This window comes from Morchella importuna, assembly GCF_003444635.1.
Source record: "Morchella importuna strain M04M26 chromosome Unknown Morimp01GS027, whole genome shotgun sequence".
In the NCBI taxonomy this organism is placed as follows: Eukaryota; Fungi; Ascomycota; class Pezizomycetes; order Pezizales; family Morchellaceae; genus Morchella; species Morchella importuna.
Window position 1 is genome coordinate 736,778 of NW_025763424.1, and position 10,625 is coordinate 747,402.

The 10,625-nt window shown below is 47.7% G+C and overlaps 2 protein-coding genes across 2 annotated transcripts; both read left to right on the top strand.

Moving 5' to 3' along the window:
• Positions 1–441: 441 nt before the first annotated feature.
• On the top strand, positions 442–1,751 carry LAJ45_08109 (uncharacterized protein; the record flags this gene model as incomplete). The annotated part of the gene is made up of 4 exons (XM_046117662.1): positions 442–768; positions 824–1,061; positions 1,124–1,620; positions 1,728–1,751. The coding sequence occupies 4 exons, from the start codon at positions 442–444 to the stop codon at positions 1,749–1,751; spliced, it is 1,086 nt and encodes a 361-aa protein (XP_045969311.1).
• A 2,502-nt stretch (positions 1,752–4,253) lies between these two features.
• LAJ45_08110 (uncharacterized protein) lies at positions 4,254–6,768 on the top strand (the record flags this gene model as incomplete). The annotated part of the gene is made up of 6 exons (XM_046117663.1): positions 4,254–4,570; positions 4,631–4,856; positions 4,960–5,019; positions 5,123–5,401; positions 5,464–5,671; positions 5,753–6,768. The coding sequence occupies 6 exons, from the start codon at positions 4,254–4,256 to the stop codon at positions 6,766–6,768; spliced, it is 2,106 nt and encodes a 701-aa protein (XP_045969312.1).
• Positions 6,769–10,625: the final 3,857 nt, after the last annotated feature.

The window sequence follows — 10,625 nt, forward strand, 5'->3', positions numbered from 1 at the left end:
TTGCTAAAATCGTGCGTTATTGTAGGCTTTAACAAATAGATATACGGTAATTTCCAAACTATTGGCAGTATGCCGATATCACGTAGAGGGGAGTAGTTTCGAAAAGGAAGTTAATTTGATTTCGTGATCAGAGGCACCGATGTAGTTGAGGAGAGGGTGAGAAAAAGAGAGTGTACTTGTAAGAGGTTTCAACTCGGTGGATACTGGGACGTATCGTTCAGAGCCTCAAGCAAATTCGAGAATCACGACCTCTAAATGGAAGCAGTCAGGCTGTCCCAAGTGGTCAGACAAAGGACAGAAAACATTGTGTAAAGAAGAAAGAGATGAAAGCGACCCAAGATTTGAGGCAATAGCTCCTAATATACCCAGGAAATCCCAGCGATAATACATCAACCATGATTCATACCCTTGCGACAAATGGAAATCCATAGAACTTTTCTAATGACTAATCCATATCCTCCAGCACCGCTGAAGCGGGATGCCCCGGCACCTGCCCCTGCAAGCATGACCAACGACGCAAAGATCACTCCCAGTAGCATCAACGACCTTTCCCGGCTTCTCCCGCCCGTACCCTCAATCCCGCCCGCACCAGTTGTTTCCGGCATCATCACTAATGGAAGGGGTACGCCCATCGGTCTAAGAGACATCAGGGTTCCCTTTATGCCCGGGCAGGAAGAGGCGCCTGATCGCGATCACAAGCCCTCGAGCAAGACGGTGTTCCAGCCCGTCGGGTCTTGCAGCGCTGGAGGCCCTCAAGGACCCGCAACCGTGGGGCAGCGAGGTAATGGTGCATGTCAAAGGGGAATATTATCCATAGTCGCAGACCCAAGTCAAGTACGGCCTGGAGGGGACTCAATCGCTGGAGGTGGTGGCGGTGCCGCCTCCCTCGAACCGCATATTGCAGGCCATTGCACCGCTAAACCCCGCCCTCCACACCCTCCCTGCCTTTCCCACTCTCCCCTCCGGTCACCCAGCGCCGCAGCCGCAGTCGCCGCCCGAGAAATCACTCGCCGAACTGATCGCAGAGGCGGAGAAACGGGATGGCGAGGAGGCGTGCCTCAGTCCGCTCTGTATCCCCGTTCGCCCTCATCACCACAACCACCGCCCCCGCCCCCACTCCCAGCACACAACCGTCGCCGCGTCTTCATCGACACAAGCACCCGTGCTGCAAACTCGCACCCCGAACTAGTCCCATCGTACCTGCCTCAGCAGAAACCAATACCTCCGCAACCAAAGGCCCTCCGCGGCGTAGCGCTCCTGGGCCTCTGCACGACGCTCGAGATCAACGCTCTGCCTGACAACGAGCGCATGACGCTCAGAACCCGGCTGTGCAAGATCCTGCTCGCCCGCACGACCGAGAACAGAATGTACTACAACGCGGCCACGTCGCGTGCCGAGCACCTCAACGAGGTGTTTGAGTGCGGCGTGCTCGACGCGTTCGAGTATGCGGGGCTGGACCTGAGCAGGCGTGTGTGGGTTAAGGCGACGAAAAAGACCCCCGAGGGCGGAATGGCCATTGCGGGGGATGATGTGGGTGCGCTCCTGTGGGTTAAGGGCTTGGTGGGGGAGATGACCATGGACGACGTGTCGAGGAGGGAGTTGGTGCTGTGGGCGAATAATGTGAGGAGGAGGATGGTGGGGATGCCGGCGTCGCCAATATGGATGAGGGAGCTGGTGTGCTGGCGGTTATGCTGTATATTGAGTGTTTGCATGCGAGGGTGGGGTAGGCGAGAGTGTTTTCATTCCCATAAAATATATACAAAACTCTACATAATCATAGATAGATACGAATCTCATATTTGGAACGCCGTGTGAGAGGCAATGAATTGAAACACCAGGGATAGAAACCTGGGTGGATCCGGTAGTGCATGCGGGTACACCAGGTGTCTTCAGGAATCAAGGTCATATTGCGAGAAAGGCAATCGTCACCCAAATGAGTCAAGATAGTTAGATTTAGGTCTTCAAGGTCCAGTCGATCAGCTCAGTAGATACATTGGATACTACTGTCTGTATTAAATCTATATCAGTTTAAATCATCATCGATGGGCCGCCAGCTTTCTCGTCACGAAATCTCACCTTGGATCACTATCCTATCAGATTAGGGAAGATTCACATTAATGTCACCAGGAGAGCCGACCCTATAGCTATTTGGAACCAGAAAACCTACACTGCCTGGACGTAAATCATCGTTGCGAAGCAAAACCACACCAAAAAACGCCAAGACCAGCTCCCCCCCAAACGGCCCCAGAACCCACCATTTTAAGATATAACTTATACCAATGAGTAAAAGCTAACTTAATAGTTAGGGGAATCATCTGGCAGTATTAAATTCCAAAAATAATCATTATCCCATAGTCCGTTAAAGCTGCCTATTGATTCGGGTGGCGTATTTTCAGCCGTGGCTTGTGGCTGTACCGGTAGAATTATTGCGTTGGAGAATGCTGTATCACACACGTATTCGGCTGCCACCTTTCCTCTTTTAGTATTTATTTCGTCTCAAAATAGACAGCATCTAAGTACCGAATTATGGGATAGCATGGATGGTAGAGCATTTTATTTGGTTCTTCTCAGAAAGTGTGCCAAGACCTCGAATTTGTATGGGGTCTTGGCAAAATTCGGCCAAATTCCGAAATTTACAAATTCAAAGCCATATAACTTCCCACATATTTGATTAAAAGAATTATAGCTCAGAGTATATTTTCTCCTAAAGTCTATCTTACTATCCTGAAAGCTTTGTGGCGTTTAGATAACAATTGAAGCTTAGGTAGGGGGCCAGTTTTGGCCGCTTTGTTAAAACACAAGTTCCCTAACCCACATTGATAGTACCTACTGTCTCGTGCCCAGTCCAAGCTTTTCTTAGTTCTAGGCACCCGATTATCTACGAATCAGGGTGGGTAAGCGGAATGTCGACTACCGTTAATTCTCGCCAAATCCACTATCTCCGCATAGGTAAATGGTATATCCGGACCAAAGAAAAGAAGGCTCGGCATGCGAATGTGCAGAAACCCTACTGATGCTGCCATTTCTTTGGTCCGGACATACCATTTACCTATGTGGAGATAGTGGATTTGGCGAGAATTAACGGTACGCCATAGTTTATACTGCATGCGACCATTCTGTACCTAGAAACTAGAAATTAAATGACTTCACACACACACATAAGCGGAATGTCGACTACCTAAGGCTGAATATACTGGTACATACCGTAAAATCTGAGAAATTTCGTTGCTCTGCAGCAGGGATAAATGCACATATGGACCTATCAGAGGCAGTCGTGTGTAAAAGATCCCTGCTACAGCGCAACGAAATTTCTCAGATTTTGCGGTATATAGAAATGCGCTGATCTCTCTGAACGAGTGCGAATCAGAAGAAGAGGTTATATTTGCCAAGAATTAAATAGATGACTAATCACTACCAAGATGTAATATTTGCAGTGCACATTGCGCACTGCAGCCGACATATCATATCACATTTACCATATGGAAAAATTTAGCTTCATCTTGTGAACCCCGCACCAAGCCAAGCAGCCCCTCTTGTAGCTGGTACAAATAACGACTTTAGTGACTTTGCTCCCTCCATGGTTGATTGTCCATGTTGTCTATAATTTGCCGTCAATGTTCTATCCCTTGGACGGATGAAAGTGGTCAAATTCGCGACCTACCTCTTTCAGCTATCACTAACCTTCCGTGGTAACTATTGCTAATTGTTGATTGGCTCTGTTGTTGTTATGGTGCGCACACTCTTAAAGGTGATATGGTGGCATACGGAAGTGGAACAATTGTGGCTGCAATAGGGCCTCATTGGCCAATAAGAGGGCCCATTTCTAGCCATTCTGCTGCATTACTGCCCCGGATCGGTCAGGTTTGCTTTTCTGGGGGTATAAATGGGTATAATACTGTTCCACTTTGTTCAGTCTTGGCGCATTTTACATACAAAAATACACAATTTCAACCTCTGATAACTTTCCAACCCAGACAGATATCAAAATTCTGCTAAAATAGAACTAAAATTCATTACTTGAACTAGAGTTCTATTTTCCCGGTTTTTTTTTTACCATTTTTGGTTGCAAAGTTATCAGCCTTTGACATTTCGTCGCGATCCGCTACCTTTAAGCGTGGGCGCGCCATGTAAACCGTAAAAAGCAAGGCAATTCCCTTACTAAGTGGTGCAGGGTCCAGGTCGCGAATTTCGCCACTTGCATCCATCCAAGGGATATTTTTAATTTTATAAAACTCACGCCGTGACTTCCCATCATGTCCCAGGACACTGTCTTCCGCGTCGTGGGAGTCCCTGCCCCACTCACCATAGCCGAGCTGCAAACTGCCTTCTGCGAGGAATTTGGTGACCAGGCCACCATCGACCTCAAGAAATCAACACTATGTCCCTCCTGCTTCAGCGACGGTACCCAAGTCGCGTTGGTTCAATTCACCTCAGAGCCGCCGAAAGAGCTCGGCACGCTCAAGGCTGGCCAGCCCTATGAGATGGAGCTCGAAGACGGCGATATTAGTCTTGACAAGGACTTCTTTGGCCTGACGCAGCTGTACCCCACAAGTGGACCCATAGTGGCAGAGTGAGCCAGCACCCCTGTGTAGCAAATTATGATTGCGGGTATAGGCTCACCGAGACGTAGTGTGGTAGCGGTGTGTGGGCTCAATCGCCATGCGTACGGATCCTGGAGGGGCAGGGGGAAGCTGCGCCGGATGTGGCTACGGCATTATTTCTCTCAGGATATCCCAAACTACAGGACGATGATCTATGGGTATAATTCGAACCTCACAGCGCATGCCATCCATACGACACAGGACTATTCGAAAGGGTTTTTAGAAGAACTGATAAAGGCGAGAAAGACAGAGCAGGTAAATTGATTGCGTATCCACGATTTTCCAGGGCTGAAAATTTGTAGACACGGTTGGTAGTACTTTAACTGATGCTGATATGGGTTGTTTCTGAATCGCGTAGGAGAAGAGAAGACCGTTGATATTTATTGGGCACGGTTTCGGTGGTGTCATAATCGTTCAGGTATGCCTATTGTCCCACAATACATCGATACCATCAAAGATATATGTGCATATGAATATACATATATATATATACTGAACTTTCTGTTCGTATCACCACACAGTCACTCGTGCGCGCCAAGGAAAGCGAACCGAGCAGCGATCAAAGCCACATTTTCCCCTCGACCTACGCCACCATCTTCTTTGGTACACCTCACCGTGGCCTTGTCGTCGATGACATCCGCGCCTCACTCGAGGAAGAGTCATCACGCCACGCACTGCTCGATTCTATCGAGAAAGGGGCCGGCCTTCTCGAAGCCGAATTATCTCGCTTTATCGATTACTGCTCTGACATCAGGATCGTCAACTTCTATGAGACTGGGCAGACGCGAAAGCTCGTGCGGGTATGTATAGACATGCGTATGGGGAGAGCCTTTCCCAAGTGCTATGGCTGAAAGTCATGTAGGACGCAAACGGTAAATTATCGAGATCCGGCGATTATTTCACTGCCGTCGAGAGCCAATCTGCGGTTCTGCAGCTCCCACGCAAGATTGCAGAGTCATTACCTGCGGAGGGAGACCACTCGACGATGGTCAAGTTCTCGAACAAAACCACGTCAAATTCGTATACTAGTGTGCTCAAGCACCTAAGGAACCTTGCAACGGCGAATGGAGGTATATAGAAATCAATGAATATGCTTTTTGTGTTTCGGTGATGTATGTAGCTGGCTAAGATCAGCCCCAATACAATACTAGGCAATCGTTTTCTCACAGCATACGCTGCAGTTCTTGGCAAGGATGCCGAAGCTTTGAGACATATTCTTATAGCTCGGCCGGCCGTGGTGAATGAAAAACAGAAAAATGGTACGACGACGTTGCTTCATCTCGCTGTTGAAGATGGTGGAGATGAAGAGGTGATCACCACATTATTAGAGCATCAAGCTATCCTTGATTCTGTCGATGCAAAAGGAAAGACGCCTCTGTATTTGGCGGCTAGTAAAGGTTACGCGGGGGTGGTTGAAACCCTGGTAAAGAATGGCGCCGATGTAAATGCCGTCTGGGAAGGTATGACGGCACTCCACATCGCCACCATCGGTGGTCACAAGGATGTGATTCTTCAAATTCTTCATCTGGAGGCCGATAAGGAAGCGTCTGTCGATGATGATGATGGATTCACGGCCTTACATCTTGCAGCCCGGAGCGGAAACATTGAGCTTGTAAGCACACTACTGGCCTGGGGGACAAATATAGAAGCGAACGGAAAAGACGAAGACACACCGCTGCATTGTGCAGCCTGGGGTGGCCATGAGACCATCATCGAGTTTCTCATACAACACTCGGCGGATATCACCCAAAGAGGAATAAACGGCGACACCGCGCTCCACTTTGCAGCCTGCCAAGGACATCTGGCAGCGATGGAGATGCTCATAGGTAAAGGAGCAGACATCCATGCATGTAATAGCTCTGGCCATACAGTGCTCCATGTTGCCGCCGGCATAGGCTTTGTAGTGGCGGTGAGGTTGCTTCTACTCCATGAACCTAATTTAAGCGCGGTTGACGACGATTTAAATACCCCACTTCACTTTGCGGCGCAGAATGGACATGGTGGGGTAGTCGAGCTTCTCCTAGAAAAGAATAGGACTATCACTGAGAAAACTCATATTAATGGGTATACTGCGCTGCACTCCGCAGCCTGGGGTGGTCATACAGATGTTGTGAAAATCCTACTACGGCATGGTGCTAAGACGGAGGCGAAAGAGAGGGTGAATTAGTACAGACCGTTGCACCTTGCGGCCATCGGCCGTCATGTAGAGGTGGTGGAGGCCTTGTTAAGAAATGGGGCACGGATGGCGAGGACTATTGATCATAAGCAGAATGGGCCAATTGTTTTTGACCGCGATGCTGCCTTTGTAATTCACCGTGTGCAGTCTAATATCTATTCTGATATAGGAGCAAATATAAATGTTAATCACACGAACAGCTCTCTTCCTCAACCAATGTTGTCGTTCCAGTCTATAGTGTTCATTCTTTTACCCAAAGTGATTCCATGTTATTTCTTCCCAGAGTCGGTATCAAATTCGCGATAGTTCTAGATCGGCATTCTTTGATAAAGCATTGGGACAATTCTGGATTGGCGTACTACCTTGACACTTCCAGGACGTCCTTCTACTGCTGCTTCCACCTTCGTACAAATGAAGGTTTCGGCTCAAAGTGCGCAAAAACCCTAACACACACCCCCTACCAGGCCGACTCATCATTGAAATGGACCTAATTACTAATCAAAGGTATAATAAACGAATAACCACCTCAGGAGACTGCTTGCCAATTACATTATACCTCTCTCTGGTGGGGTCAGCTTCGGGTTAGGGCCAGGTTAGGCTCAGGTTTTGGATGCGCAAACCTTGTCTGTCACGCTGTACAGCAGGTATTGGATTGACAGTGACGCTAAGAGACCTACCGTACGGCAGGTATTAGACATGCCAGTGACCCTGACAGAGCTACCGTATGACAGGTATTTGATGTGCCAGATACAGTGGCTGACCTACCCTACAGCAGCCATTTGAGATGCCAGCGACCCTGTCAAACCTACCGTACGGTAGTTATCGGATTGGCAGTGACCCTGACAGACCTTTCATACAGCAGGTATTTGACATTCCAGCGACCCTGGGAAACCTACCGTATGGCTGGTATTTGACATACAAGCGACCTTGATAGACCTACCGTACAGCAGGTATTTGATATGCCAGCCACCTTGAAAAACCTACCGTACGGTAGCTATTTGACCTGCCAGTGATGCTCACAGACCTGCTGTACGGCAGCTATTCGATCTGCCAGTCATACTGCTCTAAATCATATTTCAATTAGGCTCTGAATATTTTTTTTTTTTTTTTTTTTTTGTTTAATTCATTAATTGAATGCAACTTTACAGTTATGGCAATACCACTGAACTGCCCCTTCCCCTCCGCCTCCTCTCACTTGTTTCTGACATAGGAAATGAACGCCCCAGAGCCCTCTCTTATTCTATTCCTCGTTTCCCGCGTCTTTCAACGTCCCCAACCCGTACCCTAGTTCCCTTCACTCCTCTTCTTCATTCTCGTCTTGTCCGTTCCTCTCACATCTCCATTTAACTAATTGCTTCCAAATTTTTGTAGCTGCTTCGATAGCGCTTGCCTTCCAAAGGAGTTTGACAACCGTATTATTATACTCATTTCTGATGAGGTGAACTTAGGGTTAATGTTAGCCCCCCATCCCCAAAAACATGGAGACCCTTATAGTATTCAGTTCTACGTGCCGTACAGTCCCCTTCACCCACTTCTCCTTTGATATATAGGGAACGTACGGTTGACTTGCTTTTGCCTCCTAGAAAAGATGTCGTGAGGCGTTTGTTTTACCTGTATGAATGCATTGCGTCCTGACCGAAAGCAAGTTTGCACCTGCAATACATACAAATTTGCAAGGTTTCACTACTTTCTCAGGTATAACTCTCACCTCCACAGCCTACACATCCATAGCCTGGGCTTGAAAAACCACCTCTCTGCCAACAAATCTAGATCAGTAAAAAGCAATGGATTCATATATAATTAGCTGTCAATAGTGCACTAATCCCACTAATATGGGCTCTCCATGCTCCCTGTTGTTTCCACCTACCATGATTAACCAATCTCTGGTATGACCAATCATGCTTTGCTTATTCGGGTGATCTGAAATACGATATATGCCGTAACCTAGTTCTGATTCCTTGGTCAGTGGCGAATGATATCAAATTTGACAGATCATACTGTGAGGATTCCCCCTTTATACCTCAGCAGTCGGTACCTTACCCGCTACTTTGATTTCCACCTTCTGGTTGCATCTACTATTGGATTTAGATACGTTTGCGACACCGCTGTAGGAACCAAATCAATGGCTAAATTGAGTTTCAAATAGCTGTACAACGGAGATTTAATTGACATCTACTTGGTGACAAATTGTGTACTAAATTACCCTGTATCGATAGCAAGTAGGCACCGAATTGTACACTAACTCAAGTAACAAGTTTGAAACAGAATTCGTCACAAAACTGCAACAAAAAGAAGTTAAATCGGGGACTGGAAGGCAACAAAACTAGTACAGTAAAAAGTCCACTGTAGGAGCAGACAAACAAAAGTGCTCCGCTCTAGTAGTAGAATGTCGGACAGGATTTTGAGGTTGCCCGGGAACCGTTGCCCCACAATTCCCCATTCCGTGCCTAAGGATTAAACAGGCCGCCCAGAGTCCATTGCCATTGTCAAATATGTAGGTACCGGGGGTGGTGGTCGTGATGGCAGGGGCGTAGGTGGTGGTTGGGGGTTGTTGGGTAGGGTAACTCACTGTGAGTCTTGGCGGCCTGTCCTGAAGCACTTCCGGCGCCATCCCTCACCGCTCGGGTACCACGATCGATGCCAGCATGGTACCGAAAGCACCGTCTCAACCTCACGATCATGACGGAGCTCGAAATTTAACGATGCCGAGTTTCCCCATCCTCCGCTTCGATGGAACACATGGATTTCGGATTCTGACCTCCGGGTTACCGGATTGGGCGAATCCCATTCCTCGACTCCGATGTGTTTTATTATAACGACTCGGATTCTGATCTCCAGCTTACCGCCCGGTGTGTTTTCGAACAGTAATCCGGATTTCAATCTCGGATCATGATATTTGCAATACTAGAAACCCAATATGTGAGTGACAATCCATGACCAACATTCCATATTCTGTATTGTTGCACTCTGGTAGGGCAATCTCGGACCGGATTCCGAGGTTGGCCAAGAACCGTCGCCCTACAATTCCTGATTCCGTGGCTATGGGTCCAACAGGACGCCCTGAGTCCATCGCCATCGCCAAACATGTAGGTACCGGGGGTCGTGGAGGTGATGGCAGGGGCGTGGGTGGTGGTTGTGGGCTGTTGGGTAGGGTAACTCCATGTGAGTCTTGGCGGCCTGTCCTGCAGCACTTCCGGCGCCGTCACTCACCGGTCGGATACCACGATCGATGCCTGCATGATACCGAACACACCGTCTCAACCTCACAATCATGACGGCGCTCGAAATTTAACGATGCCGAGTTTCCCCATACTCAGCTTCGATGGAATACATGAATTTCGGATTCTGACCTCCGGGTTACCGTATTGGGCGAATCCCACTCCTCGACTCCGGTGTGTTTTATTGCACCGACTCGGATTCTGGTCTTCAGCTTACCGCCCGGGTGTGTTTTCTAACAGTAATTCGGATTTCAATCTCGGACCATGATATTCGCAATACTTGAAACCCAATATGTGAGTGACGATCCATGACCGACATTCCACATTGTGTATTGTTGCAGTCTGGTTTTCCATATACTCTTGTTAGGGTTGCTCAAAATTTTAAGCCAATGGATAACTTTTGGTATCTTACTGGATTATTTTTTCCGACCCACAAACTGAATTCTTTTGAAACATCTTAGTTTTGTCTGAGAGCCGCTAACCCCGAAATCCAAAGAAAATTTTCAAATATACTCATAAACTAAATTCTGATATATGATTTTAACAACTTACAAGCCTAACAACACCGATAAAATTTTTTGCAAACACGATCCTGTGTGTCAGTAGACCGCAGAATATACTAAAATCTTA